At 37.0% G+C, this 19,122-nt stretch overlaps 3 protein-coding genes across 4 annotated transcripts; 1 reads left to right on the top strand and 2 right to left on the bottom strand.

Annotated features, from left to right (window-relative positions):
* Positions 1-2,345: 2,345 nt before the first annotated feature.
* Positions 2,346-7,455, bottom strand: gja1b (gap junction protein alpha 1b). The gene is made up of 2 exons (XM_081379490.1): positions 7,316-7,455; positions 2,346-5,139 (listed from the first exon to the last, which is right to left on the bottom strand). The coding sequence occupies exon 2, from the start codon at positions 5,121-5,123 to the stop codon at positions 3,978-3,980; it is 1,146 nt and encodes a 381-aa protein (XP_081235616.1). The 5' UTR covers positions 5,124-5,139; positions 7,316-7,455; the 3' UTR covers positions 2,346-3,977.
* A 385-nt stretch (positions 7,456-7,840) lies between these two features.
* On the bottom strand, positions 7,841-13,557 carry gja13.2 (gap junction protein alpha 13.2). 2 transcript variants are annotated; one of them, XM_081379497.1, is made up of 4 exons: positions 13,307-13,545; positions 12,638-12,756; positions 11,408-11,466; positions 7,841-9,046 (listed from the first exon to the last, which is right to left on the bottom strand). In XM_081379497.1, exon 4 carries the CDS (start codon positions 9,023-9,025, stop codon positions 8,186-8,188), a length of 840 nt encoding a protein of 279 aa, XP_081235623.1. In that variant the 5' UTR covers positions 9,026-9,046; positions 11,408-11,466; positions 12,638-12,756; positions 13,307-13,545; the 3' UTR covers positions 7,841-8,185. The 2 variants fall into 2 exon arrangements, with proteins under 2 accessions (XP_081235623.1, XP_081235622.1); XM_081379496.1 differs by lacking the exon at positions 12,638-12,756 and having other exon boundaries at positions 13,307-13,557.
* Positions 13,558-17,621: 4,064 nt separating this feature from the next.
* gja12.2 (gap junction protein alpha 12.2) lies at positions 17,622-19,011 on the top strand. Its single transcript, XM_081379501.1, has 2 exons — positions 17,622-17,752; positions 18,147-19,011. Exon 2 carries the CDS (start codon positions 18,153-18,155, stop codon positions 18,888-18,890), a length of 738 nt encoding a protein of 245 aa, XP_081235627.1. The 5' UTR covers positions 17,622-17,752; positions 18,147-18,152; the 3' UTR covers positions 18,891-19,011.
* Positions 19,012-19,122: the final 111 nt, after the last annotated feature.

The raw sequence follows: 19,122 nt of genomic DNA, 5'->3' as shown, positions 1-19,122 counted from the left end.
AAAATTTCAAAGAAAAATGCGATGAGGACGAATCCAATTTCTAACCGCACGGAAAACTGAGACACCATTTGGGATTGGCAGCTCTCGCCATTGTAAAATTGGAAGCATCCTATTGTTTTGCTTTGCTTATGCTTATATAAACAGCAGGGAATGGGCAGATCTCTCAGGAAACATGACTGTGCATGATATCCACAGTGCCTGGAGGTGCAAAGCGGTCAGTCCGTGTGTGTTGACCATCTACAAAGAATTGCATGTTTTTCACACCCTGCGTGCTTGATAGTCGGCATTCCACCGCTGAGCTCCAGGAAGAGTCGGAACATTTGCGGGAATCACATGTGATGTTCTCATGCACCTACACTTGGAACCGCTCCCATATAGCAGCAGGAGAGGGATAAATTCAGAGATTTAATAAACATTTTGGTCAGGAAGATGACCGTCACAGAACCAATCCTTTTTGGAATTGTGAATAAAACTCCCCAGAACATTTGTTGCAAACTTTCTAAGGGGGAAATGGTTTATCAGATTGTGAAAGACGTGTCATTAAAAAATAAAGTCAGGCGGGTGTCCAATATAAGATTGTGAGAGAAGCAAAGCAGCTGTTTAATCAAACATGGGCGACGTCATAATAAAACGTCCATTGGACATTTTTAGTCAAACTTAGCAGCTTTAACATGGATTCCCAGCACCACCCAGGAGTTGTGGTCTGGGTGGCAGTTTGGGCACAGGAAATGTAACTCACACACTGAGGTTTCCAGTAGTGTGGGCAGAAGCCTATGCATTTCCAGTGACTCTTTACTGACGTCCCCATCTTTCTCTGCAACATGTTTACCCATCCCTCGAGCGGTTTCTCTGACGTACATTCTGTTTCATTGCTGACATATCTTGTGGGATGAAATGGTGACTTAGCATAAAGTATTTGAATTGAAAATACATAACTACCATTCAAAAGTTTGGGGACAGCAATACTTTTTTTTCTGAAAGAAATCAACACTTTTATTCCACAAGGATGCATTAAATTGATTAACGGGGATGTTAAAGACATTTATAATTAGGGATGCTCTGATATCTGTATCAGGCCTGATACTGCATGTGAAAGATAAAATATGATAGAGCAATAGAATGAACAGTGAAAGTGACAGAAGCTTTTACAGTAGATTTTAACAGGCATAATTAAGCATGAAAATAACTGAAGGAAATATATATTGAAAATACAGGTATCGGTATCGGCCTCATTCTGAAAAAAGGGGCATCGGTGCATCCCTATTTATAATGTTACAAAAGATTTCCATTAAAAAAAATACTGTTCTCTTGAACTTTCTATTCATCAAAGAATCCTGAAAAATAAAATATAAGATGGTTTTCACAAAAATATTAAGTAGCACAACTGTTTTCAACATTGACAATAATAAGAAATGTTTAAACAACATTCTTGAACAGCAAATCTGCATATTAAAATGTTTTCTGAGGGATCATGTGGCACTGAAAACTGGAGTAATAATGCTGAAAATTCAGCTTTGCCATCACAGGAGTAAATTACAAAATAAATTTTACAATATTTCTATTTTTACTGTATTAAAAAAAATGAAATGCAGCTTTTGATGATTTCTTTCAAAAACATGCAAAGCTCTTATAGACCCCACACTTTTGAAAGGTAATGTATATGTGTATACAGAAGACACTGGGCTTCAAGGCCTATTTTATTTATTTTTGCACCAGCTGATTTCTTTCTTTTATCTTGTTCTGATGAATAACTGCAGAATTTATCAGTTTGGCCTCTGGTATATGCAATCGTATTGTGTGATAAATCTGGTCTAAAAAGATCTGCATTAATTAGCATTAGATCAAAGTCTCCTGCTTTTTTTTATGTTCTTCTGCTCTAGCCACATGTGGTCCACAGACTCGGCCCAGGCATATGGTTTTATTTAGCTTTGTGGAAAGGTTAAATAGGAAACTTGGATAAGAGAAAAGGCTCTGAATCTTTTTATATGATGAAATTTTGAAAGTTTCTGGGGCATTTTAAAACATACATGTAAAAACTTATCAGTCTTTCAGTTTGCAGTCTTTCTTGGCGTAGACCGATCTTGGCCGTTACACTGCGTTTGTCTCTATTGCCTGTTTAAACACGGTGGTTTGTGTAGGGCTAATTCTCTTGGATGAAAAGCCTGCACCAGACTCCTTTAGATACTGGCACCAGACAAATTGCAGAGCATTTTGTCTTTTTTTTTTTTTTTTGATCATGTGCCTCTCGTTGGGTGTAAACAAAAATACTGAAATGAGTAAGTGTATATTGGAAAACATTAGTGTGGTCATATAAAAGAGTTTGACTGAGACACACAAATACAAAATGACAAAGAAAAAATCTTTATTGGTTAAATTGCTTTTTCACAGATTTGATTAATGTCCGTTTTTGTTTGATTGCTCGGTTTTTCCACTGTCGTGCACACCGTACGACAGCGGATTCCCATGGAATGGCATTACATCAGTGTTGTTCTGATTTAAAACCCAATATGCACTATTTACCAGATGCAAAATCTTGCCTTTAGCCACTCAACGGCCCAAACCCAAGGATTCTGTGAGAGCACTGTTAAAGTGTAGTGATTTTACGCCTCGTAGTGTGTTGTAAAATAAATTAGTTACGTGCATAACAGAGAACTTCTCGTCATTTTTGCATCAAATAACACCCTAGCCAAAATCTCAGTGCAAACACCATTGTAGCTGAAAAATCCATGAGCCTCTGCAAATGAGTACCAATACTATGATGCACAATTTGAAAAATCAAAACAAAGAATGTCCATAATGAAATTTCATCTACTAGAGTTTGGTAGTTGTGGAGCTACGCTGGCATATATCTCTTAATATAACTGACTAAATATTAGTCCAGCTCTAAAAAAGCAGTCTTCTATAAAAAAAACCTCACATTTGTGACATAGTTAGCTTGATTTACAGTACTAAAACTCTATCTCTCAAGCAGCAATGATTACATTGAGTTAAAAAGGTCATTCACTCCAAAGGTAAGACGTTAATTCTACTCATTCTAATTCGAAACTAATTCATTCCGTCTGCCCTCCGCAAAGAAAAAAAGGAAAATAAAATGACAAAAAAGAGAACAAAAGTTAAACTTTCTCTCACACACTATTTAGGACAATTTCAGTAAAAATGCAGAAAAGAAAATCAAGCCGTGTACCAGTTGGTACAGCAGCTCAGTCCACACATAGGCATTTTCAATCCATACCACCACCCAAAAAACAACAAATATCATCAAATAACAAAAACCGACACCACATAAATTCAAAGTTTATCAGGAAAATGACAGTCCACTGTGATTAATAAAAAAAAAAGAAAGAAAAGTATTTGCTGATGAATGTATTGCTGAAATTTGGATTATTGTCAATAAATATGCACTTGGATGGTATTAATTATGTAGACATGACCTTGAGTAGTAGTCAATCTTAATCTAGTGGTGGATATCCTGTTAATTTTTATGAATAAATAAATATTAACACCCTGTTGGACAACAGGGATTTGATGTCATGCGAACGAGTGACGTATAACCGTGTGTGTGGGCGGGAGGGCGGGGTTAGAACACAAATCTACACGTACTGCAGGAGTGCAACATGTTAAAGTGGAATCGTTGTGTGGCATTTTAATAAACCAAATACGAACAAGCAAACAAAATCAATCACATCACCAAGGCATATTCTGGTGGGCAGAATCGAGAGGCGCCCCAGGTTTGGCCCCGCTTTGAGCCCCCCTATAGCTGTTCGTTTGTTAGGGCATGTTAGCTCTGCTAGTTTTCAACATCATTATTAATGAATAGTACCTCCAGCAGTGTGAGTAATTTTATGTCTCTGTATCGACTAGAGTCTAGAGTGAGGATCTTGTGCGGATGAAATCCCGCCCCCTCAGCACAGGAGTTGAGCGCGTCTCACTGCCTGTGTCAGTCTTTTGGCGTCGTGACGCGGCACCGAGTCGCGCGGCTAGACGTCCAGGTCGTCGGGTCTCGCTCGACTGCTCATGCGGCTGCTGGCGCGGCTGCACGGCCGGGCGTCTATCAACGCCAGCGGCTGCAGCTCGTGGCCTGGCGTCAGTTTCTTGTGCTCCTGCGTGTCATCGGGGAAGTCGAAGGCCTGAGCGTGCGAATTGGAGATGGTGCTTCCGTTCTGGCCCAAGCGGTTCTGCTCTGCGCTGTAGTTGGCCCAGTTCTGCTCGTTGGCCTGCTTGTTGTAATTGCGACAAGAGTTGGTCCGCTCGCCGGTGGCTAGTTTATAGCCCGGGGGCGACATGGGCGAGAGCGGTGCGGTCGGCGAGGAGCAGCCGTTGTAGTAGGCGTATTTGGTAGTGGACAGTTCCTTGGGTGTAGGGCTCATGGTGCCGGTGTGGTACTGTTGGTTCTGTTGGCCTTTCACACGGTCCTTGATCCGTTTGAAGAGCACGTAGAAAAGCTCTATGATGTTGAGCAAAAGCGAGACGAGCGAAACCACCAGCATGAAGATGATAAAAATGGTCTTCTCCGTCGGCCGAGAGAGGAAACAGTCCACCCGGTGGGGGCAGGGCGAACGCTCGCACGTGTACACGGCGGCTAGGCTGATGCCATAGATGTACCACTGGATGACCAGGAAGCCCACCTCAAAGACGGACTTGAAAATGATGGTGACTATGTAGGTGCGCAGCAGGGCGCCTTTCATCTTCACCTTGCCGTGCTCCTCTAGGCCGTGCTTGAACTTCTTGTGCTCGATCTTCTTCAGGTGGACCTCGACGTCGCCGCCGTCGTTCTGCACGGCCTTCAGCACCTCCTCTTTGCGGTTGAGCTTCTCCTCCTTGCGCATCAGGTAGAAGACGTGCGCCAGGTACAGGAGCGTAGGCGTGGACACGAAGATGATCTGAAGCACCCAGAAGCGCACGTGCGAGATGGGGAACGATTTGTCATAGCAGACGTTCTCGCAACCGGGCTGCTGGGTATTGCACTTGAAAGCCGACTGCTCGTCACCCCAGGCCGACTCCACCGCCGTCCCCAGAACTAGGATCCGGAAGATGAAGAGCACAGAGAGCCAGATCTTCCCTCCGGCCGTGGAGTAGGCCTGCACCTTGTCAAGAAGTCTTCCCAACGCACTCCAGTCACCCATCTTGAGGGAGTTCTAGCTGAAAATAGAAAAGCTCAGATGTAATAAAACGTATTCAGACACTTTTGGAGACTTGAATATGTCTGAATGTCTTTGTATTTGATGCAAAATATCAAAGTGACATCTCTGAACAAATAACACAGTGATTTTTTTTCTATTATTTTTAAACAAAGAGTCCATCACTTTTAGTGAATGTATGAAGTCAGTTCCCCTCAAGGTAACATGCATAACTGTTAAAGCATAACATAAATATATATATATATATACTGTATACACACACATATGGCACATTTGGATTAAAAAGTCACATGGTTTTAGTAGTTGTTATGCAATGCAAAGACATTCGTACATTTTTGAAGTGTGTCTTAAATACTTTTGTTGAGGCCACTGTAGTGTATTTTTTCTGCACATGAAGCACATGATGAAAGTGTTAGTTTCAGCACCTGCTGAGGATGTTATTATGAAAATAAGCATGAAAACTGACCTCAAGATTATCATAATATAAACTACACCTGGTCTCAGAAAGCTCACATAACAAACATGTGGCTCACACACACGTAGGGGTTAGGTTTAGGGTTGTAAAACCCAGCACTTGCTGTCTTTTGCTTTGTGAAATCAAAGTTCTCAAGCTAATGCTACCATGACCATGAAAGTGAGTCATCATCTACCGATTAAAACATCTTAAATGCCTCTTTAACATGACTAAGAATTTAAACTGGCTGGGGAATTTAAAGACACGTGTTTATTTAGCAAGATGTTGGTCCCTTTGGTTGCATCAGCAATGTTTAAATGCAAACAATAACATTCACTTGAAATCTGAATTGAATTGGGAAGCAAGTCTTTGATTAATTCCCCTGTGCAGCATGGAAAAATCAAATATCATAAGGAACTGTTTAAGAAGTTCTAAAGAATTTCCTGATTCATGTGGTGCAGGCATGATGAAGAGCATCTCTTCAATATCCTGGACAATTTGTGGGTCTCGTGGCACTAATAAAGTTTAAATGGGGTATGTGGAATGTATATTACGACAATTACAGTGTTAACATTTATAAGAGACATCAAGGGGGAGACATCAAGTATTTTTCTTGTTTAGACATCAATAGTTAGAACGTAGGCTTGTCTCTCTGTAATGTTGCATTCTACTAAATCTTTGATAGGTTTTAGTATATAGTAAAGAATATGGTATAAGAACTGTTTATATAAAATTTACATGTAGGAATACTTGAGAATCACAGGTTTAAGTTTTGCTACAGAAGGGATATTTAAAGGGATAGCTCACCAAAAATGGAAATTCTGTCATCATTTACTCACCCTCGAGTTGTTCCAAACCTGTATGAATTTCTTTCCTCTGCTGAATACAAAAGTAGATATTTTTGAAGTATGTTGATAACCAAACAGTTGACGGGCACCATTGACTTCCATAGTATATTTTTTTCATTCTATGGAAGTCAATGGGGCCCGTCAAATGTTTGGTTACTGACATTCTTCAGAATATCTTCTTTCGTGTTCAGCAGAAGAAAGAAATTCATACAGGTTTGGAACAACTTGAGGGGGTGAGTAAATGATGACAGAATTTTTATTTGTGGGCGAACTATCTTTTTAACATTGTAATACGGGACTGAACAGCGCCCTCTAGTCTACAGCGCGTTGACGACGCAAGCGCAACAGTTCGTTTTTCATCAGAAAGTCGTATTAGAGTTGTAAAAAAAACAAAAGCAGGAAAAAATTAAAGTTTCTTTCCATTTATTCTATAAGAAAAATAGCTGTTATAATTTGTTTCAATTAAATTCATGTATTTGATTCCTGCTTACATTTTTCTTCAAAACTTATTCCAGACACAAAGTTTTTGAAGTTTCTATTATTTCCTTTTTGTTTTAATTACTTGAAATGTCTATTAATGTCTTGTTTCTACCGAACATGTCCTCCACAACAGACGTGAATAAATACTAAACTAAACCTAAATATGATAGGCTATAATAATGAACCATATATGATTATAATATGTTATATGGCGATTCATATCGTTTCATAAACTTCTAAACTCACTGAAAAGTTTTTCAAAATCAAATCAAATATGACAAAAGCTTTTTAAAATGATTCAATTAATTATTTAAAAGTAACTTTCCACTGTGATGCTCAGTTATGAATATTAGTGCTGTTATGGAAAAAAAGTTTTTAAAAGTTGAAAGACTTACCTAGATAGAAGTAAAGAGAGGAGAGCCCTGTAGGGACTTACTCCGTCACCTCTGAAGACCAGTCACCAAATCCAAGTAAGCGACTATGGAGAAACTGAGGCACACTTGTCAAACTTTCCCTGCTTATAAGAGACTCGGAGGGAAGAAAGTGGAAAGCAGACGCACAAAGTTTGACAAAGTCACGTGACTGCTACGTCAGATTTTTTTGGGTCCTCCTCATACACTCTCGCTTGATGGGGTTCTTCATCACAGATGAACAAATATTTCGCTCGAAAACTTTATGAAATTGACGAAAATTTAACAATTCACAAACAGTTATGTATTATAAGAAAGTGATCAGTAAATCAGAATGGTAGAAAGTTTTTGATTATGATTATTTTTGATTATTATTTTGTGTGTGTGTGTGTGTGTGTGTGTGTGTGTGTGTGTGTGTGTGTGTATACTTTTTTTTAATCATAATAGTTTAATAGCTCAATAGCTGAAACCCCTGTCTTTATAAGACAATAATTAATACACAGTCGGTTTAATGTACACATTTATCTCCCATTTATTCTTGGTGTATAAAAAATGTGTTTAAACATCTTTTTAGTTGAAAAATAAAATAAAAATGGCAGTTGAAACGGTAAAACAAACAAACAAACAAAAAAAAAAAACACTGGCCTTAGTGACAGAAGTAAGGCGTGAATGGAACTCAAGAAGATTACAGCGCCATCTAGTGTTCAGTTAGCAAAAGTTACAATTAACAATTAAAAAAATAAAATAAATCATAGGCTAAGTTTGATCATAATCTATTATATTAATATTTGTGAATATGAAGTTGATTATATTAGCTATGTGTATTTTCCTACAAGTGTTCCCAGAAATAGGTGCCTATAGATCAGCTTTGGCTCCATCAAGACTGCCTTTTCTTTGACCGCACCTGTTCATAAAGGCCATGTTTAACTCATTGTGTCTCGTTCCATCAACAGCACTGGGTTCTACCATAAAAGGTGAAGGATAATGGGAATCTCCAGCATGCATTACATTCTTCCTATATTTCTTATTCCTCCCACTTATCCTCTTACAAAGCAAATAGAATATTTCTAGAACATTTAAGGCCAGAGACACACAAGCCACTACCAGCATGAAGATAATGAAGATGGTTTTCTCTGTGGGTCTAGATATGAAACATTCTGTCTCCGTCGTACAGGGCAACATCTTACAGTGGAACTTGTGCTCCATGATAAATCCAAATAGATAATACTGTCCAACGATGAATGCCACCTCTAAAATGATCTTCGCAAACAGCTGGGTCAAGTAGGAACCCAGCATGTTTCCTTTGATTGCAACCTTCCCGTTAGCGTCTGTATATTTTGGCTGCTTCGACATCGGGTTCCTTTTCAGTTCCTCTCTCAATTTTTTCTCTTGGTGGATGACGTGTACCACGTGGCCCAGGTACACCAAAGTCGGAGTGGAAATGAAGATGATCTGCATGACCCAGAAGCGAATATGCGAGATGGGGAACTTCCAGTCGTAACACACGTTCTCGCAACCAGGAGTGTTGGTGTTGCATACTAAGTTGGATCTCTCGTCACCCCACACGCTCTCCGCCGCCGTTCCCAACACCAGGATCCTGAAGATGAAAAGGACGACCATCCATATCTTGCCGATGACGGTGGAGTGGGACTGTACTTTGTCCAGTAAAGCTGAGAGAAATCCCCAATCTCCCATGATTGGTTGCTCAGGGCTTCCCTGGAGGACAGATAGGAGATATACGCTAAATTATACGCCATTATTTTTTTATAGGAATACATGGTGATCATCACAAATAGGAATTGGAGGTCACTCAGCTGATCACTCTGCACAATAATCTAGAAAAATGTGAATCAACACCATAACTGAAGCAGCAAAATTTTCAAATTTGGCCACAGCTAAATCAAATTTGGCCACATTTATGTTTTCATAGACAACATGAGGGTCAACACTAGGAGTGTCGTGCTCATCTGAGGATTATGCCTCATAATCTGGGTCTTCCTCTATCTCAGACACATTCTCCTCTGTCACTGTCACTTTCAAAGAACTATGACAAAATCTAATTGACAGAAAACCTTTGCTTAGAGGTCATTTTCAATTGAGAGAGAGCATAAAGAGAGAGCTCACATGCAGAGCACAAAGAGAAATGGTTTATAAGGCTTCTGTGGAAGCTTTCCTATATTTGCTCCTCCTCTATATTATGTTTTCCCCTCTCCCACGGCACAAAATATCAAAGTTCTGAAAAAAATGATGTTTTCCCTTCCCTGGAAATATCTAATTTCTTGTGAGAATTATGATTCACCCCTCCACTATATCGTATGAATGAACTATCAGTGGTTCTTGCACACTTCAGGTAGACTTATATGGTAATGTTAGGTTAGGGCCCTAAAGCCAGAGGTGGACAGTAACAAAGTACATTTACTTGAGTACTGTACTTAAGTACACTTTTTGAGTATCTGTACTTTACTTGAGTATTATCTTTTCTGGAAACTTTTTACTTTAACTTCACTACATTTGAAAGACAAATATCGTACTTTTTACTCCACTACATTTCTGTCAAGGTCAGTGGATGATTTTGGTTTGTAAATGAAAGTCGGGTTGACGTCAAAACCCGACGTCAGATTTACGTCAGAACCCGACGTCATTGAGCATGCTGGGAAACAGAAATCCCAGCCCAGTTTCAGTTAAATTTAAGTTTGTCTAAATTAAAAGAAACAAGTTCATGAAACTCAAAACAATGAAACAACTCAGATTACTTAAAATGTGTCAGTTTTGTGAACTCAAAAGAAAAAGAAAGTTCTAAACACTCATAAAAGTTGATTTGATTGATCTGATTTAAGTTTAACCTACTCAAACCAGTTAATTATTGTGAGCATCAGGGTTTACAGTGAACTGTTACACTTATTTTTCTTAAACAGTAGTCAGTCTATGGTTTCTGCTGTGCAGTATTCAGTAAAGTAGTCACATTGAGTGACTTATTCAATCTCATATTTAATCCCACCACTGGAACTGTGTTCTAGAAATACATGTGATATTGATATGAGGGTAGGCATAGATTCAGAGGCATAAGGTACTGTAAGTATTACATTCAACAATGCAACAATAATAAAACAATGCATTGACATTTACTTTTTACTTTTGATACTTAAGTACTTTTAAAAACGAGTACTTCTGTACTTTTACTTAAGTAAGAATCTGTCTTTACAACTTTTACTTATAACGGAGTAATATTTGACCAGTAGTATCTGTACTTTCACTCAAGTAAGGAAGTCGTGTACTTTGTCCACCTCTGCCTAAAGCAGAGGGAAGTTTTTTGAAGATCATAAAATCTCAAGTTATAATGACCTCAATAGTATCCAATACAACCAAAACAAATGTGTGATTTTTGTCAAATCACCAATGTGTGAACAACTAAATTTTTTATATTTCGTATATGTTTTATACAGCAAAATGAGCCTGGGGTCAAATTGACCCCAAAGAACACCGATGCTACAAAATGTGTACAGAACACTGAAAACATATCATCATGTTAACTTCATGTTTACCCAGTTGTGCCCATTAAATTAGGAAAATAATTTAAATATGAAGCAAAAATGTTTTTGTTAATTATGTATTTAGAGACTGAATGTGGTCAAATTGACCCCAAAGGTAATAGGAGGGTTTTAAAACAAGCAAAATGATCTGCCAATGGGGTAAGAAAAATGTTCTTGTTTCTGTTTGAATTCAGATTCGTTTTCTGACCCCATTGGCAGATATTTTTGCAGATTAATGCAAAATGAATGCCCCCTCCCCCCCTAGTAAATCTGCATCTTGATTTAAGAATTTTTAGATATTCGGACTGGAAACAAGACAAAAACACCATGTATGACAAGCATTTTTTGCAGTGAACTTATTGTAATAAAAAGGGTAAAGGAATGTGTAAATTGTCCCCTTATAGCCATGAATGTTACAAGAGAACAACAGCGACTGAGATTTTTGCAACACATTGGCCATTTTGCTGTAATGTTCTCACTTCCCAAAAATCTTTCCAGTTTATTTAAAGCATTTGCATCTTATCCATTATAGAAATGTCATACTCACCAAATTAAATGGGCAAGAAAAACGTTGTGCCTTGTAAGCTCAGAGTATTTGTCGCCAACCTGTAGACATATAAAATCATACATTTTAGTACACAATCAAAAAGACAAGTTTTGGATGGTATTTTGGTTTATTAACCAATTTGAAACCTTTGAGGGAAAGTTATTTCCTAGTTAGAATGTTTTCTGTAAGAATTCATACAGATAAGATGGGGGACCACATTAATATATATATATTAGAAATGTTTTATGAATATTTAACACTTTATATTAGGTGTCTTTAACTGCTATGTAATTGCAGCAAAAAATACAAATAAAAATAAGAACAACATTCTGTATAGCAAAACACTTTTGCTATTGAAGTGGGATAAGGTAAGGTTAGGGACAGGTTTGGTGTTTAAAGGTATGGAAATTACTGTTGTAATTACATCTATAATTACAAAAGTGTAATAGATGTAATTACAGAAAATTAATTACAGATGTAACTACATGCAGGTAATCATAATAATAAAAGTACCATCTCTGTAAAAAAGTTGCTGCCCTAAACTTTTAAAGCTACAATATGTAAGATTTTTGTAATAAAATATCCAAAAATCACTTGCACAGTGTGATATATTTCCTGCAGTTGTGTACTTACAATATCCCGAAAGTTTCAGAGTTTCAAATTTCAGAGAAATTCCAATTTTAAATAATGTCTCGTCCCTGTTCACTTGTCGCCAATCAATGACGTAATATCCGCGTTATCCCTGATTTCCGCTCATACTGCCATAGTAACCATGGCGACAGACTTGGACAACTGTGTTACGTCTAACAAAAACGCTCACGCTGTTGTTGTTTCGTTCAAACATTATGGACTATGGCAAGCAGACTTTGGGACAAAAGGAGAACTAAAACAAGGATCAATATCAGCGTGGCGTTTCCGAAATGCCGAGAGCTCCACGTCCGTGACAAACTTCGACTTGACAGAGACGCCGCTCCTGCATGCACTTTATTAGACAGGTGAGCAAATGTACATAAGACAAATCAATGTTACATAGCTCATCATGATGAAATGTTAGAATGTGATCAGTATGTTATTCTAATGTTGATCTACTGCTAGTCTCATACAGACAAACTAACACATAGAATAATATTATTACTTTCAACACACTCAAATGCAGTTTAGTGTGATAGTGTAGACCAAGTAAAACAGCGCTGCGTTACCTCACAAGTTTAATTTATCGAATAAACTGACCTGTGTGAGTATTAATTCAGCACTTGCGGGTAGTTTGGTAGATTGAAATGTGCTTATTCCTTTATATCCGCGGGACTCGCGTTTGGCACTGATATCTGTCTCTCATTAGCAATCGCGACCTGTTCATACCACACTCATGTTAAAAACATCAATGTATTCACTCATCCATAAACATTATTAGATCCTTCGGCATGACGACAAGTTCCATAATTCCGCTTATGCGTCATCAACCTACGCCTTTGTTATTGTAAGTGGTTAGCGACCCCTAGCAGCGAAAAAAAATTACATATTGTAGCTTTAAGTACAGTCAACCTGGCTGTTTAAGTAATTTCAACTTAAATTACATCAAACTGACTTAAAAAATGAGTTGATTCTTGTATAACTTATAAAAAGAGTTGAAAATTGCTTAACTTATTTTGATGAGTAAAAACATACGTTGTCATTACTTATTGAGCATAATACATTTTTTTACAGTGTATGTACTTAATAAGTGCATTGTACCAAATGATTTATTTAAATGTTAGTAGTTAAAGACACCTAATATAAAGTGGGTCCAAATAGTTAACAATAACTATCTTGTTAATTATTTAAATATATTTTATATTAAATTAATACATTGAATATGTAACTGTTAAAATCGTACTCCAACAAATCCCAAAATATTCTTACCTGAATGAAGGGTTCAAATGGTAATTTCCCGTAAAGTAACAACTACTACTAATGATTGTAAAAAATATATTTTTTAAAACCCCTTGCAAGTATGTATTTAAATCAGCTTATTTTCTTATTCAGTTTGTTGAGATTTAAAGACTATTCTACAGTAAAACATCTGTATCTTTATGAAATACCGGTCGCTTTCGATGCAGTCAGACAGGATTCAGTCATTCATCTTATACATGACATGTGATTTGCCTATATCTGAAGGAACACTGAAAGCTCCACCCAACTCTATGATAAAGAAAGCCAGTTTTAACCAGTCATTTTTCACTTCTTTATTTCTGTTCTTCTTAGAAGTAGTCCAATCATGAGTCTAGTTGCATCACACTTTCACACATTAGCGAAATTTGTCTGAATCATCAGCTTCGAATATGTTGCGAGGTGGAAACAACATCTATGTGATGGTGGTGTGGTGTCGTGGCTGAAGATCAGGGCTGGTTATGTGCTGGGTTTGAGCCCTTATAAGAAATGACAATCACTGCTGTGTCTTTGACTTAACCACTGATTGTTCCAGAGGGATTGTCTCTATAAGAAGGGACACAAGTTTCAGCTTAATGAATAGCCTACAACGAAACAATATTTGGTAACACTTTATTGTACAGTGTCCTTGTAACACGTTACATGTAGTTAATATAGTAATTATTGTGCATAATTACACACTACAAACCTAAACCACACCCTAATCCTAAACCAAGTGAAGTCAAGTTACCTTTATTTAGTGCTTTACAGATTGTTTCAAAGCAGCTTTACAGTGATAACAAGAAAATGATTTAATGACGTAAACATTATGACGAGTTAATTTCAGCTGCAGCAAAATAAAACAGTGTCATTGTTCAGCTGAAGTCAGTTTAGTGTTTATTCAGTTTCATGGTAAAGAACATCAATTACTAAATGAGTTCATTTCATCTATAAAGCAGTTCTGCAGAAAACAATGATGTCATCTTCCAGCTTCAGTTTTTATCCAATAGTTTCAGCTTAGTCAGAACAATAATATTGTTGAATATTAAGTTTCCCCAACTAAGCAAGCCAGAGTCGACAGTGGCAAGGAACCCAAACTCCATCAGGTGACAGAATAGAGAAAAAAAACATTGGGAGAAACCAGGCTCACTCTTTCTATGAAAGAACATACATGTAGTGTGATTATGATTCAGGCAGCATCACAAGTCAGAAATCAGATTGTGGATCGGTAACATTAACCCTAACCCTAGGTACATGTAGTTAATTATTATTACTCAGTACTTAAATGTATAATTACACTGTTAAACAGTTTTGGCAGACATTAATAAAGCTTGATGAAAACTTGCGCACACACACACACACACACACACACACACACACACACACACACACACAAAAAACATATTTAGCCTAATCTCAAGCTCTTCCCTGACACTGTTGTCTCCTTGGTAAATAAGTACATTGACTTTTAAGACAACTTCTGACAAAATTGTTAGATGTGGTGGAAAGGCGTCACAAATGAGGAATGGTCATTATTTGTGTAAAAATCTTTTTTTTTTTTTTTTTTTTTCTCACATACAGGAAATTTATTTAATCCTTTATTTATAATTTATTTATGATTATTTCCCACTTTGTTTAGATAATTGTAGTTTTTATGGAATATTATTGTATGATGGATGACCGATTTAAACTTTATGTATTTAAAGTCATAGTAAAAGGTTTAAAAACAACCTTTATATAATAGGAAAAAGCTAAGTTTTAATAAGAATCAACCCGATATTTAAAAGTTCTTTGTCGTTGAAAAAAACTCTAGCCATATCCTAATTTCCTAATCTGAAACAAGCCTTTATAAAACACAAATCCCAATTTGAATGCATGAAATGAGGATAGATACACTGTAAAAACACTGTAAAAAATGAGTGCTGTGATTATTTATCACAACTTAAAATTCAACATTAGATTAAGAAGTAATGAGTTGTTTCATCTTAAAAAAGTACTTGTTTGTGCTTGACTTAAAATAGTAGGTTTAGTTAACTTTAGTTGGATATTTAATTTATCTCAACAAAGTTTTGCAGCTTTTTTTACAGTGTAGATAGATAGATAGATAGATAGATAGATAGATAGATAGATAGATAGATAGATAGATAGATAATTCTCTGTATAAATCACAGATTGACCCTGACAACCTTTAACACGTGACAATGTATTTCAATTTTAATTTCAGTTAACGCCTTGTGTAATCTCCCAGTAAAAAGGAGTTTTATCTCTCAAGGATTTGCATTTTTGCTTAATTATGTGTTATTGTGGGAGAGAGATCTGCGGACAGTCATCCTGACAATGAATTTGAGTAATCTCTGCTTATAAAACACGGACACGGACACTTTTCATGTCAGTTCTTTGTGGTTGAAAAAACTCTAGCCACATCCTAACTTTCCTAATCTGAAACAAGCCTTTATAAAACACGAATCCCAATTTCAATGTTTGAAATGAGGATGGATGGATGGATGGATGGATGGATAATTCACTGTATAAATCACGGATTGACCCTGACAACCTTTAACACTTGACACTTGATTTTCAAGTAAAGCCTTGTGTAATCTCCCAGTAAAAAGGAGTTTTATTTCTCAAGGATTTTTTTGTTTCATTATGAGTAGTTGTGGGAGAGAGATCTGCGGACAGTCATCCTGACAAAGAACTTGAGTAATCTCTGCTTATAAAACACGGACACGGACACTTTTCATGTCATACGTGACTGAGATCCAAAAAAGGGGGCAACTGAGGGACAGCAATCATTTGAACTGATAACTCAATAACAAAGATATTTTACACCCAAGACCTGAGAAACTTCACCATAGATTTGAACTTACACCCTAAGTGATCAAAAGAAATATTGTCTCAGGTCCTGACAGAAAAGTCATCTTGCAGTGACAGATTAACTAAGCCCAAATTAATGAATGGACCCTAATATTTTCTCTTATTGCCACATGAGGATAGGAAATTTCATAAGAACAGGATCAGCGAATTACGTCAAACTCAACATTTTAGAGAACACATGCTTAACAGCTTCAACCACCCCAATATTGTGATGTCAGATCATTAAACTGTGGACTGAAAACCAAATATTACAAATATAAGAACAAATCCTGTCAAACAGATACATTAGAAGGATATATCATCATTGGTTTAGGAATAAAGATGTGGTAAAAAAAAGAGTTTAAAGAAACCATAAGATGGGGGGAAATAGAACACAGAAGTAAAGAAGTTTTGCTTCCTAAAATGGCTGTTGTTTTATACAGACATTTGGCCACTTGAAGCTGAACATTTTCATTCTAGTGAATCTGTTCGTCTTAAAAAGTCCTCTTTCCCTCTTGTAGATAGTGCTGTAAAATCTGATTGATTCTAATGAATCGGTTTGTCTGAAATGGCTCGGTCTGGAAGGTCCGATTCATTCTTTTGAATCTGTTCGTCTTAAACGGTCCAGTCTCTAATACGAAACTCTCATACGTTTTTTTCCGGACGTTCTTATACGAGGATAAAAATTGTGTCCAAAATGTGTGTCCTTTCATGTGGTGTTTCTGTGTTTTATCACTGAGTGAGACCAACCATATTCTGTCTGCACTGTACACTTCACAGAACCGCAAGTAAAAGTAATGTTTGCCAATTTTCTCCCATAATTATGGTTTCTGTGGAGAATAGCTGTGGTGAAACTACATGAGAGCTGAACAAAGTTCAAACATGCATGCTAACATGCATATTTACATATTTGCTGTTTTAATTTATGCATTTGGCAGATGCTTTCCTTTTACCCAAATAAATCCTTAATTGGCTTTTGTACCACGGTAAGATATTCATATTAAAATTGATATTACAGAAATGTTATCTAAATAATATCAAAACACTATATTGTATAAACCCATTACTGTACAAAGACAAAAACAGCATAACATATTGCAATGATCATGGCCTTTGGATTACATACTGTAAGATATTTTTGCAAAAATGTATGAAATGCAAACAGTCAGACCTTTCCTTTCAACATTGTGTTTGTGTTTTCGTGATTTCGGAAAAACGCTGTCCATGGAAACGACAGTTTCATCACATTTCTCATGATCATGACTCTTACATTTTTTTTTTTTTTTGGTTTCATGTATTGCAACATCCTGAGGCAAAGCTGGACAACGTAAAGGTCGGTGTGATTTAAATCCGAGAGTGTGTGATTGATTTTGAATGTGTACGTGCTCATCGACCCGAAGTGAAATTCATTTATTTTTTTACTTTTTTTTTTCGTGCCCACCCATTTTTTTTTGTGGGTGGACACAAAATGAAAGCTACACTTATAAAAAATACAAAACTTGTTGAAGATCAGATCTTGATACCTCTGATATCATCTTTTCGCTTGCACATAAGAAGTGTCACAGGACCTGTCATCATAAAAATAAGGTATGTTAACCTTGGCAATGGAATTACACTCTACTTTGCACTCTAACATTTACTGATGATGATTGTTTTTATTTAAAACAACATGTTTTCTTATTGCTGATAGGCCACATATTTTAATGTTGATGTTGTACCAACTTTCCTACTGTGCATTATAGAAGAACCCATACATTAGCTTTTTTCCTTCGTCAATTTTACAATTTAATTATTTTAAATGACAGTTATAAACTTGAGGGGAAATGACTACATAAACCATCAAAAGTGATGGTGATAACTAAAAGACCATTTAGTTAAAAATAATAGAAATTCTTTTTTCAGAGTTGTCAAATATATGTATGTCCATGTAATTCTTATTCTCCCATATTGTACTTTACCTCAGAAGTCTTCTCATTTGCAGGTCAGCATGGGAGACTGGGGATTCCTGTCTAAACTTTTAGACAAAGTGCAGTCTCACTCAACCAATATTGGGAAGGTTTGGTTGACGGTTCTGCTGATCTTCAGAATAATGGTTCTTGGGGCTGGACTGGATAAAGTCTGGGGGGATGAACAGTCCAGTATGGTCTGCAACATCAAGACTCCTGGTTGCTTGAATGCCTGCTACGACCATGCCTTCCCCATTTCCCATATGCGATTCTGGGCGCTCCAAATCATCTTTGTGGCCACCCCGAATCTGGTCTACCTCGGCTACGTTCTGCACATCATTCACAAAGAAAACAAACTGAGACAGCATTTACAAAACCAGGCAGAGAAAAGTGGCGTCAAATTACCCAAATACACTGATGATAACGGGAAGATTTATTACAAAGGAAGCCTGCTTTGTTGCTATATGTTGAGTCTCTTTGTGACCATCTTGTTTGAATCAGGGTTCATTGTAGGCCAGTACTATTTAATTGGCCTTTGGATGCCCACGCAGCTAGACTGTAAAGTAGACCCTTGCCCTAAAATCGGCCTGCATTGTTTTACATCCCGCCCAACTGAAAAGAGCATCTTCATTATCTTCATGCTTGTTGTGGCGTGTGTGTCTTTGGTTTTGAATCTAGGAGAAATATTCTATCTGATAGGTCGTAGGAGCCAGCACAAGACGAGGCCACCTGCAGTGGTTGAGATGGAGAAATTAACCCATACTAAGACATTTTGCTAAATGAAACAGTCTGAAATGACATAATTTTTCCTTTAGACCCATGTCTGGAGCTCAAGCCCTCCACCATTTTCTGTTCTATTCTATTTAAATAGTCCTTTTTTTCCCTTTTCTTTTCAGGTGAAACAAGATTTATGCGTAAAAATAGTGTTTACGTCGCTTATGTATGCCATTGTATCTGTTTTATAATATCTGACTTGGTAGCTAATTGAAGAACACAGTTTAATTATTATGA

The sequence above is a fragment of the Scardinius erythrophthalmus genome (assembly GCF_964197995.2).
Source record: "Scardinius erythrophthalmus genome assembly, chromosome: 11".
In the NCBI taxonomy this organism is placed as follows: Eukaryota; Metazoa; Chordata; class Actinopteri; order Cypriniformes; family Leuciscidae; genus Scardinius; species Scardinius erythrophthalmus.
The sequence above is the reverse complement of the archived record's forward strand: the minus strand, read 5'-3'. Positions and strand labels throughout refer to the sequence as shown.

Bases quoted from the DNA above. Each gene is read 5' to 3' on its own strand.
- gja1b (XM_081379490.1), bottom strand. From the start codon at position 5,123: ATGGGTGACTGGAGTGCGTTGGGAAGACTTCTTGACAAGGTGCAGGCC.
- gja13.2 (XM_081379496.1), bottom strand. From the start codon at position 9,025: ATGGGAGATTGGGGATTTCTCTCAGCTTTACTGGACAAAGTACAGTCC.
- gja12.2 (XM_081379501.1), top strand. From the start codon at position 18,153: ATGGGAGACTGGGGATTCCTGTCTAAACTTTTAGACAAAGTGCAGTCT.